The 19,633-nt window shown below is 36.9% G+C and overlaps 1 protein-coding gene across 3 annotated transcripts in view; it reads right to left on the bottom strand.

Moving 5' to 3' along the window:
- Nucleotides 1-19,633, bottom strand: part of LOC143019516 (zinc metalloproteinase nas-14-like) — a 206,900-nt gene that overhangs the window by 118,173 nt on the left and 69,094 nt on the right. For all 3 annotated transcript variants that reach the window (XM_076175199.1, XM_076175198.1, XM_076175197.1), the window contains exon 4: nucleotides 14,110-14,188. In XM_076175199.1, coding sequence (XP_076031314.1) covers nucleotides 14,110-14,188 — 79 coding nt within the window. The remainder of the gene's footprint in view (nucleotides 1-14,109; nucleotides 14,189-19,633) is intronic.

The following is a 19,633-nucleotide window of genomic DNA, read 5'->3' on the forward strand; positions in this document are numbered from 1 at the left end:
AAAATCAAAATAATGATAAATAATTAAATTAATAAATAAAAACTATAACAATGTAAATAATGAATAAAATACTTAAATAAATGCATAGATATAGTTAAATAATAAACGAACAGGTAAATAGTAAATAATGATAAATTGATATATAACTAATAATAAATGAGAATCAAGCAAATGATAATATACAGACGGACAAATGATAACAAAACAAATAAACAAATAATATAAAATAAATGATAGTCATCAGAGCATCTGGCTTAGGTGTTTATCTAAATGATGTAATTTATTCTAGTCCTTGTGCCATATGCCTTTATGAGCAACTGCTCCAATTCATACACGTGTTTAGAGTTAGGGACGGACTCACATATTTGGCCTTCTGTTTTTTTTTTTTTTTTTTTTTTTTTTTTTTTTTTTTTTTTAGGCTATGTAAGAGTCACTGTGGGTAACACAGTTTCTTAAATACGTCAAAAATGTAGTGGAGAAATTGAAGAAAATTCTCACTACACACCCGGTATGCTCTCAAAAAGAAACCTTTTAATTCTTGGTTCTTGGATGGTGAGCAGAGTAATAGTGGATATTGTCGTTTTTATTTGTCTTTTATGTGTACTGAGAAAGCAGTTTTATTTCCATATTATCGTGACTAGGCAGGCCAATTTGTCTTTCTCCTTTTGTTCTATAGTGAACTATATGTCCTTTTCTATCCCATTGAGCATGTTTAATTTATCACTGAGATCCGTCTACCGGGTAATAACAACTACATCATCCACGTACCACAATCATGCTGTATCTTGGCCCATTATTACATATACAAAGAGGCTAGAACACAACTGAGCGGATTCCCATCCCATCGCAAAGCCACGGCTCTGAAAATATTCTTCATTATTGAATATGAAGGAACCAAAATTTAACACATACATACATACACATAGCAAGGCTTTTTTTCCCTTACAAGGGAGGTAGCCAAAAAGGGAAAGGCATAAAATCATTTCCACCCATTCCATCCCTGAACACACCCCACACCCCTCCACCCTCCCTCTTATCTGAGCACCTCCTGGATGACGGGTCATCCCTGCACCTTGTCCACTGCCCTGGGTCAGAAGCAGTGTCGCAAGACTCAGCACATCCACAGCAAAGCCGCTTCATTAAATAGGCGAGCCCCCCTCTCCGTCCCCCCATTGCATAAAAGGAGAGGACGGGGAGAAATCCCTTCGGGCTGCGTCAAATTTTGCTCACACATACTACCTCACCCCCCACCCCCTCGCCCATTCCACCTCATGCAACCACAACATCATCCATATACAACCATTCTCCATTCACCCCTGTCTTCTGTCCTCTCCCGTCCTCCCTCAACAGACATTCCCCTCTTCCCCAAAGCCCCCTTCACCCCATCCATTCACCTCATCCTAGGACGTCCCCTCGTGTTCACTCCCTCCACATCTGCCTTCCATACCTCTTTTACTAGTCTTTCTTCACTCATTCTTTCCATGTGTCCAAACCATCCTAATATTCTTTCCATGTGTCCAAACCATCCTAATATTCTTTCCATGTGTCCAAACCATCCTAATATTCTTTCATCAACCCTATCTCCCAGCTCCTTTTCCACCCCTGTTCTCCTCCTCACCTCCTCATTTCTCACTCTATCTAGCCTAGTAACCCCCATCATACTTCTCAGCCACCTCATCTCAAACACATTCAAGCTCCTTCTCTATTCCTCTCTTATGTTCCATGTTTCTGCCCCATACAGTGTTGTTGGCACAATCACTCCTTAATACAGTCTCCTCTTAGCATCCATTCCCAAATGTCTATTCCTCATTACACTCTTTAATCCACCAAGGCATTTACTCGCTTCTCTCAATCTACATTCTACCTCCACCTTCACTCCACCTTTTCCTGCCACATTTGCACCCAAGTATCTAAAACTATCCACTTCCTCCAGTCGCTCTCCCTTAATGCTCACTTCCAGTCTACTACCACTTTCACCCCTTGTACATCTCATCACCTTACATTTACCCACATTCATCTTTAGCTTTCTTCTATCACATACTCTCCCAAACTCTGCCACCAACTTCCTCTATCCCTCCTCCGATCCTGCCACAAGCGCAGTGTCGTCCGCAAACAACAGCTGGCTCACCTCCCACTTTTCTCCATTTTCTTTAACCATCTCCAATCCCTTGCCCACTACCCTTGCATTTACCTCTCGTACCACCCCATCCATGTATAAGTTGAACAGCCAGGGCGACATAACGCATCATTGACGAAGTCCCATCTTTACCTCGAACCACTCACTCTCTCCATTTCCAATCCTGGCACAAGCTCTACTACTCTCATAAAAACTCTTGACAGCTCCCAGAAGCTTTCTTCCTATCCCGTATATCTGCATAACCTCCCACAGTGCCTTTTCCAGATCCATTTAGAAAGTAACCGTTTGATAAATGATAGCCAACATGGTTTCAGACGGAAACGTTCTTGCGTGACTAACATACTCGAATTCTACAACACAGTTGTCTCGAATTATGACAAAAGAAACAATATAGATTTAATATATCTAGACTTTGCAAAAGCTTTTGATACCGTCCCACACGAAAGACTACTTACTAAATTAGCTTTGCATGGAATAAGTGGTAGCCTATTAGGTTGGACTAGTAATTGGTTGAAAGGTCGAAAACAGAGAGTTGTTTTAAATGGAAAAACTTCTGGATGGAAAAGTGTTGCAAGTGGAGTTCCTCAGGGTTCCGTTCTTGGGCCACTTCTATTCATAGTATATATAAATGATATAGACCATGGACTAAAATCTACTGTTTCCAAATTTGCTGATGATACAAAACTGTGCGGAGTGGCAAATGATCACTCAAACCAATTAGATATTCAAGAAGATTTAGATAAATTACAGCAATGGTCTGAAAAGTGGCTAATGAAATTTAACACAAGTAAATGCAAGGTAATGCACATAGGTAAAAATAACAGCAAGTACGATTACAAGTTATTTGGAAATTCGTTAACAAAAGTGGATAGTGAAAAAGATCTCGGCGTAATTATCAGTAACGACCTCAAATCATCCAAGCAGTGTATTTCAGCCTCTGAGAAAGCAAATAAGATTCTGGGATTGATTGCGCGATCTTTTGATTTCAAAAGTCCATCACTCATTAACAAGCTATATAAATCGTTAGTTCGTCCACATTTGGAATATGCTGTTTCCGTATGGTCACCGAATCTCATTAAAGACATTGACAGACTGGAAAAAGTACAACGGCGAGCCACAAAACTGATTCCAAATATCAAAAATAAATCATACGAAAATCGACTTAAGCACTTGAATCTGTTTTCCCTAAAAAGCGTAGACTCAGAGGTGACTTGATACAGGTCTTTAAGATTTTAAAGGGAATTGACAACATCAAAAGTGACAAAATTTTCACATTGAATGAGAATCAGAAAAGAAACAATGGTCTCAAACTGTCCGGAAATAGATTCAATTTGGAAGTGGGTAGAAACAACTTTGCCAACCGTGTAGTTAATGAATGGAATAAACTTCCTGCACAGGTAGTGCAATGTAGTTCAGTTCGAAGCTTTAAGAATCATTTAGATAAATACCTAAGTAAGATGCTGTAATTATTATAATTTATGTTATATTATTTGTTTTTGTTTTGTTATAATTTGTCTGTCTGATTTTCATTTATTATTAGTTATATGTCAATTTATTATCATTTACTATTTACCTGTTTGTTTGTTATTCAACTATACCAATGCATTTATTTATGTATTTTAATTGTTATTTACATTGTTATAGTTTTAATTTATTATTAATATGATTTTTTTTTTTTTTTTTTTTGTGCATCCGACCTAGATATGGATCAAAAGGTCTCCTGTCGGCATGCTTTGCCTTTGTAAAAAAGCCCAAAAAACATCCTTCCCCTTTCCTATAGCTTTATCACTTATCTGTCTTACCACAAAGACCTGATCCACACAACCTCTACCTGTCCTAAATCCACACTGTTCCTCACCAATTACTCCTTCTGTTCCTCTCCTAATCCTCTCAAACAAGATCCTCCCATAAGCCTTCCCAACTACACTTAACAAGCTAATCCCTCTCAAACTACTACATTCACACTTGTCCCCTTTTCCCTTGTAAAGAGAAACTATACAGGCACTCCTCCAGTCCTCCGGCACTCTACCCTCTCTCCAGCAAACATTAAATAACCTCACCAACCAGTCCACCATCACTGTACCTCCCTTTTTCAGACATTCTGCATGGCATCCATCCAGACCAAGGTGCCTTACCTGCTTTCATCATCTTAACAACTGCCTTCACCTCATCCTTCCTTATTTCTCCTCCATTCTCCTCACTCATCACTCATTTTCTTCGCATTTTCCACTGCAGCTATCTTTCCTTCCCTATCCTCCTTCACATTTAGCAACTCCCTAGAATATTCTGCCCATCTTCCCCTTATTGCCTTCTCTTCCATTATCATCTCTCCATCTGCACCTTTTACCTTTCCTTCTCTACTTGATTCGCCTCCTCTTCCTCTCTTAATTTCTTTCCAAAACATCTTTTTATTATTTTCAAAATTTTCTGTCATACTCTTACGTCATTTCACATCTGCTCTCCTCTTTGCCTCCTTTACCTTTTGCTTTACTTCTCTTTTCTTTGTACCTCTCATATGACTCCCTCGTCCAATTTTGTAGCCAATCTGTGAAAGCTCGCTTCTTCTCTTCTACAACCTTCGCTGTTTCCTCATCCCACCATTCACTACCCTTTCTTCTATTTCCCCCTGTCCTTCTTGTTCCACACACCATCCTTGCACACTTTATGACTCCCTCCTTGAACCATCCCCATTCCTCCTCCACACCTAGCTCTACTCTATCCTTTTCTCCCTCCCACTCCTCCTTCAGCTTCTTTCCGTACTCCTTCTCCTTTTCCTTTTCATTCAAAGGGTTCACTCTAAGAACCTCCCTACCTTTTGCCCCTTTCCTCTTTCTCCATCTATCCTCCACTCTCAACTTACCTTCCACCAAAAAATGATATGATATTCCCCCACCCTCTCCCCTTAGCACATGTACATCCTTAACTCTTCCTAATCCTAATCCTATTTACCACTACATAATCCATTAGCGCTCTATCTACCACCCTTCCCTCCACCACCCTCTCCCATCTGTACTTATGCTTGACTTTCTTTCGAAACACTGTATTTGCTATCACCAACTCTCTTTCTAGACACATTTCCACCATCAACTCTCCACTACGATTCTTTCATTATTGAATATGAAGGAACCAAATTTAACACATAAGGTCATCAAATATATATACATACACATATACATACAGATATATATATATATATATATGTATATATATATACAGGTATACATATATATATATATATATGTGTGTGTGTGTGTGTGTGTGTGTGTGTGTGTGTGTGTGTGTGTGTGTGTATGTGTGTATGTATATATATGCATACATACATACATATATATATATATATATATATGTATATATATATACATATATATATATATATATATACATATATATATATATACATACATATGGAGACAGATGAGTGGAAGGTGGCAAGGGGATGCAGGATGATGCAGGAGTGAATATTCTCTTACGTTTCGACGGATGTCTTCCTCAGAGAGACTACAGACTATCAGACTTTGTGGACATTATATAGCCCCGTTCTGGCTCATCTTGCCGGCCCTCTGGGAATGGAGCCCGCTGATTGGCTAATCGTTTCCCATCCCTTGCGAGCTAGCGCAGCTAAGGTCATTCTCGCTGCGGGTCGCGCCAGGCTAACATGTCCTTCTCGGTGATTGGTGACTGGGCTCGTCGTGATGTGTGCGGCTTCTATGGTTTCCCTTAATCTCTTTCCCAGTCCTTGGTGGAGAACCTCGACGTTATTCCAGTTGAGGAGATGTCCGTGTGTATCTACGTGTACCACCAAGGAGTTGGAAATTCTGTGGTGGCGTAGATCACTCTTGTGTTCGTACACTCTTTTTTCAATGCTACGCGATGACTTTCCGTAGTACGCGGCCGGACATCCTCCGCATGGAATTTTGTAAACAATGCTGTTCTGATTTTTTATGTTCTTGTTATCATTCTTACTCACTATGTCTCTGATTCTTAGTCCCGCGGCATGTGCTATGTGTATACCCTTTGTGGATAGAAAATTAGTGATTACTTCTGCTCCTTTTGAATGTGGTACTACCAGGTAATCTTCTTCTTTGGTCATTTTTTTTTTTTTACTTTTTCTTGATATCATGAATGTTTTATTTTTTTTAATTTATGTAGAAGACCTAAGGGGTACATGAGTTTACGAAAGGCCTCGGTTATGTATGATATATCACCTGTCAGAAATTCATCGCTGCATATCCTTATAGCTCGTAGGTAGAAACCTATTATCACACCAGTCTTTGTTCTCGTGCTGTGCCGTGAGAGGTAGTGTATGAAATTGTCTCTGTTTGTGGGTTTTCTATAGACAGAGAATCTAGCGCTCCTGTCCTCCCGGTGTATGAGTGTATCCAGGAAGGGTAGTTTTCCTTCCATCTCCATTTCTACCGTGAATTGGATATGTTCGTTGACGTCATTCAACATAAGAAGTTTGTTGTTAATATTTAACTCTTCTGGCATTATTACTAAAATATCGTCCACGTACCGGAACTTCCCACTTCGAGCCTCTTCCTATAATTCGTATGAATTTGTCTACTTCAAGTGTTTTTACAAAGGATTACAAAGGCGGAGCATGCCGACAGGAGACCTTTTGATCCATATCTAGGTCGGATGCGAGAAAAAAAAATCATATTAATAATAAGATAATAAATAAAAACTATGATAATGTAAATAACAAATAAAATACATAAATAAATGCATAGGTATAGTTAAATAATAAACAAAGAGGTAAATAGTAAATAATAATTAATTGACATATAACTAATAATAAATAAAAATCAGACAGACAAATGATAACAAAACAAAAACAAATAATATAAGATAAATTATAATCATTACAGCATCTTACTTAGGTATTTATCTAAATGATTCTTAAAGCTTTGAACTGAACTACATTGCACTACCTGTGCAGGAAGTTTATTCCATTCATTAACTACACGGTTGGCAAAGTTGTTTCTACCCACTTCCAAATTGAATCTATTTCCGGAGAGATTAAGACCATTGTTTCTTGTCTGATTCTCATTCAATGTAACAATTTGGTCACTTTTGATGTTGTCAATTCCCTTTAGAATTTTAAAGACCTGTATCAAGTCACCTCTGAGTCTACTCTTTTTTAGGGAAAACAGATTCATATGTTTTAGTCGATTTTCGCATGATTTATTTTTGATATTTGGAATCAGTTTTGTGGCTCGCCGTTGTACTCTTTCCAATCTGTCAATGTCTTTAATGAGATTCGGTGACCATACGGAAACAGCATATTCCAAATGTGGACGAACTAACGATTTATATAGCTTGTTAATGAGTGATGGACTTTTGAAATCAAAAGATCGCGCAATCAGTCCTAGAATCTTATTTGCTTTCTCAGAGGCTGAAATACACTGCTTGGATGATTTGAGGTCGTTACTGATAATTACGCCGAGATCTTTTTCACTATCCACTTTTGTTAACGAATTTCCAAATAACTTGTAATCGTACTTACTGTTATTTTTACCTATGTGCATTACCTTGCATTTACTTGTGTTAAATTTCATTAGCCACTTTTCAGACCATTGCTGTAATTGATCTAAATCTTCTTGAATATCTAATTGGTTTGAGTGATCATTTGCCACTGCGCGCAGTATTGTATCATCAGCAAATTTGGAAACAGTAGATTTTAGTCCATGGTCTATATCATTTATATATACTATGAATAAAAGTGGTCCAAGAACGGAACCCTGAGGAACTCCACTTGCAACACTTTTCCATCCAGAAGTTTTTCCATTTAAAACAACTCTCTGTTTTCCACCATTCAACCAATTACTAGTCCAACCTAATAGGCTACCACTTATTCCATGCAAAGCTAATTTAGTAGGTAGTCTTTCGTGTGGGACGGTATCAAAAGCTTTCGCAAAGTCTAGATATATTAAATCTATATTGTTTCTTTTGTCATAATTCGAGATAACTGTGTTGTAGAATTCGAGTAAGTTAGTCACGCAAGAACGTTTCCGTCTGAAACCATGCTGGCTATCATTTACCAAACGGTTACTTTCTAAATGATGTTCGATAGCATCTCTGATGATAGTTTCCATTATTTTTCCTACGATTGAAGTCAAACTTATAGGCCTATAGTTATTTGGTTTCTTTTTGTCACCTTTTTTGAATATGGGAGTAACGTTAGCTAGCTTCCATTCTCTTGGGGCATCTCCGGATATGATGGATTTCTTGAAAATAATTTCTAATGGAACAACAATCTCATTTTTCATTTCCTTTAAGATTCTTGGATGCCAACCGTCAGGCCCTGGTGTTTTATTAACTTTGAGTTTGTCTATACACCTTTTAATTTTTTCTTTTGTTATATTTACCGTACCGAGTAAGTTTACCCTAGACTTTTGACAGGTTTCAGTTTGGAATTCACCTTGAGGTGTTTCGTTTACGAATACCGAGCTAAAATAATTGTTTAAGATATTACACATTCCTTCATTTGAATATTCAAGTTGACCGTCAGCAGATAATAGTGGACCAATGTGATTCCTAGCAACCTTTTTATCTCTAATGTAACTAAAGAATTCTTTTGGATTCTCTTTGGATTTCTCAGCGATGTTCATTTCGCATTGTCGTTTTCTTTTTCTTATTGTCTTTTTTAAATCTCTCTGTATTGATACATAACTTTCATAGTCATTAGATGCACCCGAGCACTTATATTTCTTATAAGTTTGTCTCTTTTTAGCAATACTTTTTTCAGTTTTTTTATCGAGCCACTTTGGGCGAGCCTGATTTGGGGGACGTCTGTCCTTAAAAGGAATATAAGTTTGAATCAGCTTAGTGATCGTATTTTGAAATATTTCCCACATCTGATCTACAGGTCTTTCGTTTAATTTTGCCTCCCAATCTGTAAGCTGAAGCTCCTGACGTAGTTCTATGAACTGAGCTTTACTGAAATCGGGTATTTTAGAAACACAAGTATCTATTCTAAAATTGTTTAGGAGTTTGAATCTAACTAGGTTGTGATCGCTATTTGCAACAGATTCACCGACTTCTACATCAGTTACCATGCTTTCGCGGCTAGTGATCAAAAGATCGAGTAAGTTTCCATATCTTGTGGGCTCTTTTACATGCTGAATTAAGTAATTGTCACCAAGAAAATCAAACAAGCGACTACCTATATGGCCATGTTCAAGGGTCATCCAATCAATGTCAGTAAAATTGAAATCACCCATTATCAATAAATACCGGTTGCAGAAACTAGACAGTTCTTGAAATAACAGTTTGTCGTCTGCTAATGATAATGTCTTTGGCCTATATATTACACCTATATTCATTTTTTGTCCATTTGTTTGGGTTAACTCAACCCACAAACTATCATATGCATCCTGTTTCACTTTCTCTAAAACACAAGCATGAACATTGTTTTTAACGTACAATAGAACACCCCCACCTTTCTTGTGGTTTCTATCCTGATGAAAGTGTTTAAATCCCGCAATATTAAATTCAGCTTCGAACTCTGTACCGTTTAACCATGTCTCAGTTATTACTATCATATCGAGATTTTCGCTTTTGACATACGCCTGTATTTCTTGAAATTTGTTTCTAATACTACGAGCATTAAAGTTCATGGTTTTAAGAAACTCGTGATTATTTCTTTTTGACACGTTTTGAATTTCAATATCATATCTTACATTACCATTTTGTTTTTCATTTATACCTTGCTCTATATTATTATTTGGTCCTTCATTGACGTTCAATGCCTCATTAACATTTCTCCTATCAAAATTAACATTTCCCCCATCACGGACATTTCCCCCATCACGGACATCTGATCGATCACGGTCATCCGATCTCTTTTGTACATTTTGTCCCCCTACGTCACCGTGATTCACGCCGGCCTCCCGTCGCTCAGTGACATTATGTCCGGCATCCCTTTCTAAAATTATATTTTGTCCTCCAGTGACATTATATCCTACCGTGATATTTTTTCCTCCCTTATAATTATATCCCATCGTGATCTTTTGTCTTCCACTGTCATATACAGTATAAGGACGCCATTACTGCACTCAGAGGTGAACCCATAGCTAATCTTCTATGCTGTACGTATTCTTGTTCTTTGAAAAAAAAAACGCCCCGAAGTTAACACATAAAGATACTAGCTCTATGTAGTCCTTTTTTTTTTAATAGGTAACTCCTCTTCGCTTATGTTAGTCAGAGCTCGCTTCACCGCGTTCATGGCTCCTTCCATGCTTACGTTAGTATAGAGAGATTTGATATCGAAACTGACCCTTTTATTTTTCTTAAAGTCTATAAACTTGAGTCGTTCGATCAAATCCACGGATTTACGAAGGTGTGCATCGCTGATCGTTCCTAGCGTGGCTGACAAAGGCTTCGCGAGACGTTTAGCAAACTGTGCTTCTCTGCATCCCTCAGTCCCTTTTCGAGGCTAGAGGCAGGAGCATGGCGTTGCGCTCCTTTTAAAATTCACATTACCTCTCCTGAAAAATTAATGTTTTTGTTCTTTAATGAGCCATATCTCTGGTTCTATTTTACTTATTATTTTGATTGTTGTGGCATTGTGAGGGGAAAAAGTCATACTTTAGTTTGTCAAGAAAAAAATAAAGGAAACTGTGACTTAAATTTTTTTTTGTCATTTATCCTAACAGATTTTCACAGCATTTTTCGCTATCAAAAATAAAAATAAAAAAATCACGAAAAAAGTGAAAACAAAATAAGATATAATCTTACCAAGTTGTTACCAAGATTCTAATCTTTCATTTTCTGCATAGGCGGTTGATATGGACACCTTAATATTCAGATATATCATCTTCATTATACATACAAACATATACCAAAGGCTTTTTCCCCCTACACGGGTGGTAGCCAAAAAGAAAAAGTCATAGAAACCACTCCCACCCATTCCATTTCCTATACGTTCCACTCCCCTCCACCCTCCTCCCTTCCTCTTATCTTGGCACCTCCTGGATGACGGGTCATCCCTGCATCCTGTCCACTGCCCTGGGCCAGAAGTAGTGTCGCAAGACACAGCACATCCACAGCAAGGCCACTTCATAAATTCGGCGACCCCCCTCTCCGTCCCCCCATGCAGAGAAGGAGAAGACGGGGAGAAATCCCTTCGGGCTGCGTCACATTTTTTCTCATACATACTTCCTCACCCCCCCATCCCCCACCCACTCCCTCTCATGCATCACAGCATCATCTATACACAACCCCTCTCCATTCACTCCTGTCTTCTGTCCTCTCCCGTCCTTCCTCCACAGGCATTCCTCTCTTTTGTAATGCCCTTTTCACCCCATCCATCCATCTCATCCTAGGGTCCCCCCTCATATTCACTCCTTCCACCTCTGCCTTCCACACTTCTTTTACTAATCTTTCTTCACTCATTCTTTCCATGTGTCCAAACCATCCTAATGCTCTTTCATCAACCCTATCTCCCAGTTCTCTTTCCACGACTGTTCTCCTTCTCACTTCCTCAATTTCTTCACTATACAATATAAAAATATTCACTACACGTAACATATACATGTGACTGAAACAGTTTAGTGGGGAATTATACTTTATTGGAAAGGGCAATTATACATAAGTTCACCAGATAAGTTGAACAACTTTGATGACACATTCACGTATAAGAACTCCCAGGTTCCCTTAATATATATATATATATATATATATATATACACATATAGATATATATACACACATAGATATATGTATATATATATATATATATATATATGTATGTATATATATACATATATTTATGTATATATATATATACATATATATATATGTATGTATGTAATATATATATATATATATATATATACGTATATATATATGTATATATATATGTATGTATATATATATATATATATATATATGTATTAATAAAGTAGTAGCTTCTGTCTGTCTGTCTATTTGATTGTTTGTTTACAAACTCCTCCTAGGGTTTTGGAGATTGACCCCCATAACTATATATAGTTATGGGGGTCTATTACCAAAGGTGGGGTATGGTTTGGTTAGGGATTATTCACGAACTCCTCCTAGGTTTTTGCAGATAGACCTCTATAACAATACATATTCTGAAACCATATAACCATATAACCCATTTATCTGTCTCTCTGCTTGTTTTTTGTTTGTTTGTTCACGAACTCCTCCTAAGGTTTTTAGAGACAGACCCCATAACCATATATATTCTGATAACCTATCACTCCAGGTACTTGGGTAACTATATTATATTAAAAAAAATATTTTTGTCAGGGTTATGGGTTAAAGTTAGGTGGGGTATGTTTAAGTTTGGGATTATTCACGAACTTCTCCTATGTTTTTGTAGATAGACCCCTATATCTATATATATTCTGAAACCCCCTTTAACCATATATATTCTGTCTATCTGTTTGTTTGTTTGTTTTTTGTTTGTTTGTTCACGAACTCCTCCTATGGTTTTGGAGATAGACCCCCATAACTATATATATTCTGATACCCTATTACTCCAGGTGCTAAGATAACTATATTTTATTTCCCCCCAAAATTTCATTTTGGTTCAGGTTAAGGGTTAGTGCTAGGTGGGGTATGTTTAGGTTAGGGATTATTCACGAACTCCTAGGTTTTTGCAGATAGACCCCTATAACCATATATATTCTGAAACCTTATAACCCAAGGTACTTGGATAACTATCTTTCATTTGTATCTATTATAATAAAGTAGTAGCATCTGTCTGTCTTTTTGTTTGTTCGTTCACGAACTCCCCCCAAAAACATATATATTCACCATAACCCAGGGTACTTGAGTAAGTATATTTTATTTCCAAAGGGCGTCTCCCTCCTCATTTTTTTTCTACTCTCTTAACCTTTTATTTTCGTTACGTTTTCCATTGAGTTATATTGATACGTGTAACTTTTCTCCACAAGAATAGAATTGCCAATGACGACGATGTCAATCAAATAATTCCGATAGTTGTCCCCGGACTCGAACCTAGGACTTGCATGGTAGCAGGTCTATGCTTCTACCAACTACGCTACTGAGACTATAAAATTCTTCAACCTCGGGGTCAATCTAACTCCCGCAGGATTTGAGTCGACTGCTACCTGCCGCCCTAATCTCAATTTTACGAAGAACCAAGCCCACTTGTAGGTAGCGGTGAAGCTGGTATGTATCCTTGATGGACGTGCGGGTAATTTGGCTACTGTGTATATATATATATATATATATATATCTATATACATATTTATATACATATGCATATATATATAAATAATATATATATAATATATATATATATATATATATATATATATATATACATATGTATGTATGGATGTATGTATGTATATTTATATGTATATATGGCTTCGGACCACATATAAAATTACTTCAATTCTAACCCATCCAAATAAAAGACAAGAGCTCACTAACCCTCTTTCTTCCTCTTCGTATCCCTTCCGCTATAAGGCACAGGGGGAATCCCCTTTCTATGTACCGACAACGTCTTCATCGTATGCTTAAGTGATGAGTGAGGCTCGAATTAGTCTTGACTCGTTATTAGGAAAATCCGGGTTCGATCCCTACTGCCGAGGGCTGCCACTAGCTCTGGCTATCGTGTTCATGAGTCATAGTGTCAGGAAAAGGGGAGCGTCCATCGCTGTTGCTGCATAAGATTTGCCTGACTACAGCCAGGAAAGCAACCTCAAATAGAGCAATGCAAATGCAGTGACCATGATGCAGTTAAATTCTGTTCTACCCCTACACCCTTAAGATATCTGAATCAAGACTTTTGACTCCAATCAGAATAAGATATAACAAACTCTAACTAGTACGACACCAAATAAGGAGGATTGAGGCAGCTCTAGCAACTACAATACTAAAATCTACCACGGTGTTGCACTTCATATACTTTGTGGCAACATCAGCTGAATTAATTAATTCTAATGAGTGTCAACAGTACACTGCCAAGGGCTTACCTGCTTCAGGGACGTCGCTGATGACGTAAGGAAGTCGACCCGACCGCCATAATCTTTCGTTGTCACTGAGCGCCATTTTCTATCGAAGAAATATGCATGACAATTAAAGTAGTTTCCTATAATATCCCAAGTACAAGTACTTTTCTTTATGGTAAAAAGTGAGAGAGTATTTCTTCAGAAATAACGGCTATTCCATCCCTGGGGACAGTACCGCGCCGAAGACATGGAATTATAAAAGTTGTTAGAGGCTGGTAGATAAAGGTAGACAAGTAAGGTAGATAGAGGGGTAGGTGGCGAGAATTTCATCTTATGAGTTGGATGTTTGGTAAATAATAGCCGCGAAGGAGTTGCATAATCTCGCTCCTCGTCTAAAGTTTATAAATAACCACTAGGGACCAGATTTTATTCATGATGTAACAATATGTTAAACTAAGCCAGATATGCATTGATATCGTCATTGCTTGAGTAAGTAGTATTGCCTAAGACGTTTGTAACAGTCTTTCTGATTAGAGAAAGGGTGGGGGAGGTGAAGATTTTATTGGTTCATGGGAGTAAAGTCACGCCCTTAGGGTAGACACTTAGATGTAAGAGTAAAGATCATTGGACTGGGGAAGTCCTGACGTCGGTGCGAGGAGGCTTAGTGAGTAAATTGAGGATTGCATTGGAGATTCCTTTTGTGTAAATTGACAAGCCAAGTGTAATATTATTCGGGAAGAAAAGAAGGAAGCTTTTACCTCCGTTTAGTTCACTCTCGTAAAATAACATTACCTCCTTCCTACAGATGAAAATAAGTAATGGAACTTGAGTAATTAATCTACATAAAGACAGTGAGGAAAAGTGGAAGTGAGAAACGAAATACAATACTATAGAAGGGAACAGTATTTACTACGGAGGTGATGGAGGTAACAGTGGTGGTAAATGTGGGAATCGAGCCCTTGCCTCCGAAGAGACTGAAGGTATGACTACAGGTGGTATTTTGAGGCACGTGATTCATACCTCGAATGTCAATATTCTCAAATTCGCAGGTGTTGAAAGCACCTTGGGAGCTAATAGGTTTCTCAGTTTGATCGATAGTTTAATTGTCACTAAAAACATAAGAGTTAAAAAAAAAAGGAAAATGTAGATTTTAAAAGAAAATGTAGATCCTGCGAAGGGCAGGGCTAGGTTTGTAATAAATTTCCAGTAAATGGAAGATATCAAAGTGTGATCAGAATCCTACCAGGTCTTTGGTTAGAATGATAAGGAAAGTGAATCAGACTCATAAAGAAAGTGAATCAGACACATAATACTTAGCAAGATTAGACAGATGGTCTAAGAATATGAATTCTATGTTGAAGGATTCAGATTGGATATAAAGATCTAGTGACAAAATTAAAGTTTTTTAGATAACTAAATTAGTGGCCCTCGCATTGTTTACAAACAGCTCTGACGAAATAATGACAAAAAGCTGCATAAAGATATTAAGACATCAATTCATTTAAGGGAGGTAGATTATCTTCTTCAAAGTTATAGTGGATCTAAACAAGTTAGTCCATATGTGCTATCAGTGAGAATGCAACAACAGAAACAAACTAGAAAGTTTAGAAGTAATTATAGAAATAGAGGATCTGAAGCTAGAGTAAGAAGTACTTCAAGGAATGCTAGAATTGAATCTAATACCTGTCAGCATAAAGCGCAAGAGTGTTATTGTGAAACTATTTGTAGAAATTGCAAATACGAGGGTCATGATCAATATCATTGTAGAAACCCACCTTTCTGTTTGTATCATCAGAGGATTGGACATAGAATACAGGAGTGTAGAAAAAAATTCTTATGCACCCAGAAATAAGGCGAAAACCCCCAGACACAGAATAAAACAACACTACAGAAATACCAATAGAAATACACATAGGAAGTATTGTGTTAGGGATGTGAGTGATAGAAGGATGAGAGAAAACCCCAACATCAAAGATAGTTGTAAACTGACTATAACAATTGGAAGAACTTCTGTAGGACCTCTTATTGCGGGTAGAGTGTTCAATAAACCAGGAGCGAAATTCTTGAAACTAATCCATTACTCATTGCAAGGAGTAACTGGAAGTCGGTTAAAAATATTAGGTAAGGTTGAATTAGAAGTCATCTTATATAATAATCAGCATTTGCACTTTCCAGTGATAGTTGTAGAAAAATCAGTTTTCCCAGGATTTGCAACTATAAGAAAAGAGAGCATGGCCACACGTCCTACTGAGTTAGGGATCTTAGTGAAATCACAGTTAATCCCATTTTTAAACCAACCAGACTTAAAGCCAGTAACATGAATAAAAAAATCTCTAGAAATAGGAAAGATAACAATTATATTTTACACAGCGGGGCAGATGGTCCAGACCAACAGAAAATAAAGTCTCATATAGTGAACCCAACTCAGATGTTCCAGAAATCCAAGAAATGACGAATTCATCAACTTCAAATGAAACTTTGCTAATTGTGGAAGGTGGCGTAATAAAGTCAACGTTATTACACTCCAGAGCAATTGACAGGCTAGAAGCGCAGTTGAAAGGAGTCACTGTAGACTCTGAAATTATAACCATCTCAAATTTAAATAGATTAAAAGGTTTGAAATTGAACTCAGGGATTTATAAGTCAAATAAGAACATAGTAGAAATATTAGTGATTAGTACTTTAAAGATATAGTCTTAACAAAAGGTACATAAATAGGATGTTTTAGAGTTTGTACAAAACCCATTAAGATTTTAAATGAGAGCACTAAGGAGGTGGAATCACATTTGTCATCAATCTGCTCAGTTCAGAAAGAATCAGAACTGGAAAAGAAATACAAGAATCAACTAAAATCTACTTGTTGTCCTGAGTTGGATGAAAGCTTAGTTGCTTTACTCTTGAAGCACAATAAAGCAATTGCTTTGCCGGGAGACGCCTTGGGTAAAAAGCTGTTTTAAAACATCAGATCAAATTAAAACCAGGGACTCAGCCTATTTCTATGCCTGTCTACAGATTACGACATTCTAAACTAGCCATCGTAAATGAATTGATCACTGATATGTTATCGTAGGATATTATTGAACATAGTAAAAGTGAATGGAACTTCCCTCTGACTCTGGTGCCAAAATCAGATGGTACCATGCGTCCAGTTATTGATTATAGAGAATTGAATACGCAGACCATACGTGACCGATTACCATAACCGTTGATAAGGGAAATACTTAGAAGCTTGGGAACTGAGAATAGGTATTTCAGCACTATAGATATCAAGTCTCCTTTTTGGCAAATAGGGTTCCATGAAAACTCCCTAGAATTCACAGCATTTTCTACTCCAACAAGACACTATGAGTTCAAACGAATGACATTTAGGTTATATACTAGTCCATTAACTTACATGAGATTAATGAATACAGTTCTAGGTGGATTGTTAGGAAACACTGGCTGTATATTTCTAGATGATATTTTAATAGTTTCCCAAACAGCGGCTGAGCACTTTAAGAAATTATTTTTGGTATTCTCAAGACTAGTTGAAGCAGGATTGGAAGTGAAACTGGAAAAATTTAAGTTTTCGCAATACAGTGTTATATATTTGGGACATAAGATAGACAGGTATGGACTTAGTACAATAAATTCAAAGGTTGAACCAGTAGAGAATTTTCCAGTTCCAAACAATGTAGAAAAAGTTAGAAGTTTCTTAGGATTGATAGGATATTATAGGAAATTTATCGAAGGATATCCAGACATAGCTAATCCATTAAGTTCTTTGTTGAGGAAAGACTCAAAGTTTATGTGGGGACCTACATAACAGCAAGCTTTTGACCAGTTTAAAGATAAACTTACTAGTTCTCCGGTTTTGTTATTTCCAAACTATGATAAGGAGTTACTGATGCGTCTGATATAGGGTTATGAGGCATACTGATGCAAGAGAGAAATGAAAATTTGAAACCAATAACTTACACATCTAGACTTTGCAATAGTGTGGAGAGAAACAGCTCTGTAACAGAAAGAGAAACCTTAGCAGTGATATATTCATTAGAAAGTTTTAGAGGTATGGTACTGGGATATCCAATCAGAGTTTAGACTGATCATACAGCTATTCAGAACTTATTTAAGCATAAGAACCTTAGGGGCAGATTAGCCAGGTGGTTTGCTATACTTCAATACTATGAGGTTAGGTGTGAGAAAATTCCGGGTACAATCTTGAAATATTAGCCAACCAACAACAGGGTTGATAGATTTTGTCTTAAGTATAGATGAGCTAATAACCTTATATGAGGAAATTATAATAATGGAAGAGAGAGATGATAAGACATGGGAATCAGCAGCATAGTATTTGATGAATCCAAGAGGAAATCCTCCAAAACTAATAAAAGGGTATAAGATAGGGGAATTCCATTTGACTATTGAGCTTTTGTATAGAAAAACATTTGTAAGTGGAAAGATATTTCTAGAGACCCGGTGAATCGGTTGGTAATACTACAAACTCTTGTACAAGGGGTATTGAAGTTACTTCATGATATTGATTGTAGTTCACATTCAGGAAAATATCTTATAGACAAGCACAACATGAATACTTTTGGCTAGGTACAAAGAAAGATATATATAGTTATAGAGAAAACTGATATGTGCAAAGGTGAAAGGAAATACACCAAAACCTGCTCCTGTGTTACCCTATTTCATTCCGCAGAAACCTTGGGAAAGAGTTCACATAGATACATTAGAGTTACCTATGTCTGAAAATGAATATAAATATGTATTGGTTGCTATTAATTATCTTTCAAGATTTTGTATTTTACAACCCATTCCAAATAAGAAAGCTGAAACAATTGCTTCAGTAATCTATGATCAGATAATCTATAATTTCACTACACCTAAGATCTTAGTTTCAGATAATGGAACTGAATTTAATAACAAAATCTTGGAAGAATTATGTAGATTATTTAAGATTCAAAAAGTCAACATTTTAGTGAATCATCCTCAGAGCAATGGAGTTGTAGAGAGGTTAAATAAGAAAATTATTACATGTCTTAGAGGTATGATAAGTCCTCATAGTATAACTTGGGATACTTGGATTCCTTATGTTAAATGTATCCTAAAAAAAAAAAAAAAAAAATTAACACAGCTACAGGACAAACACCTCATTTTATTATTTTTGAGAGGACAAAGTTCTTCCATGTGAAATCTTGATTGCAGAGCAAAAATCTGTGCATAATATAGGATACATACATTTCAAGCTATACGTCAAAGAGTTAGGGAACACATGCAGGAGTATACACAAGAGATGAAGAAGTAACAACACAAAATAACACATATAATAGAATTAAGAATAGGAGATTTACTCATGGTCAAATTACATACACCTCATAATTAATTTTCACCGAACTACTGAGGTCCATATAGGATAATTGATTTTGCAGGTGGAAGTAAATACAAGATCTTACACTTAGAAATTAGGGAAGTATCAATTTGGCACTTAGATGATATAAAGAAGGTTAGAATACAATTTGATGGTGAAGATACATGTGACACTGAGATTAAAAACACTCAA

This window comes from Oratosquilla oratoria, chromosome 37 (assembly GCF_046742065.1).
Source record: "Oratosquilla oratoria isolate Oo_2021 chromosome 37, ASM4674206v1, whole genome shotgun sequence".
Lineage (NCBI taxonomy): Eukaryota > Metazoa > Arthropoda > Malacostraca > Stomatopoda > Squillidae > Oratosquilla > Oratosquilla oratoria.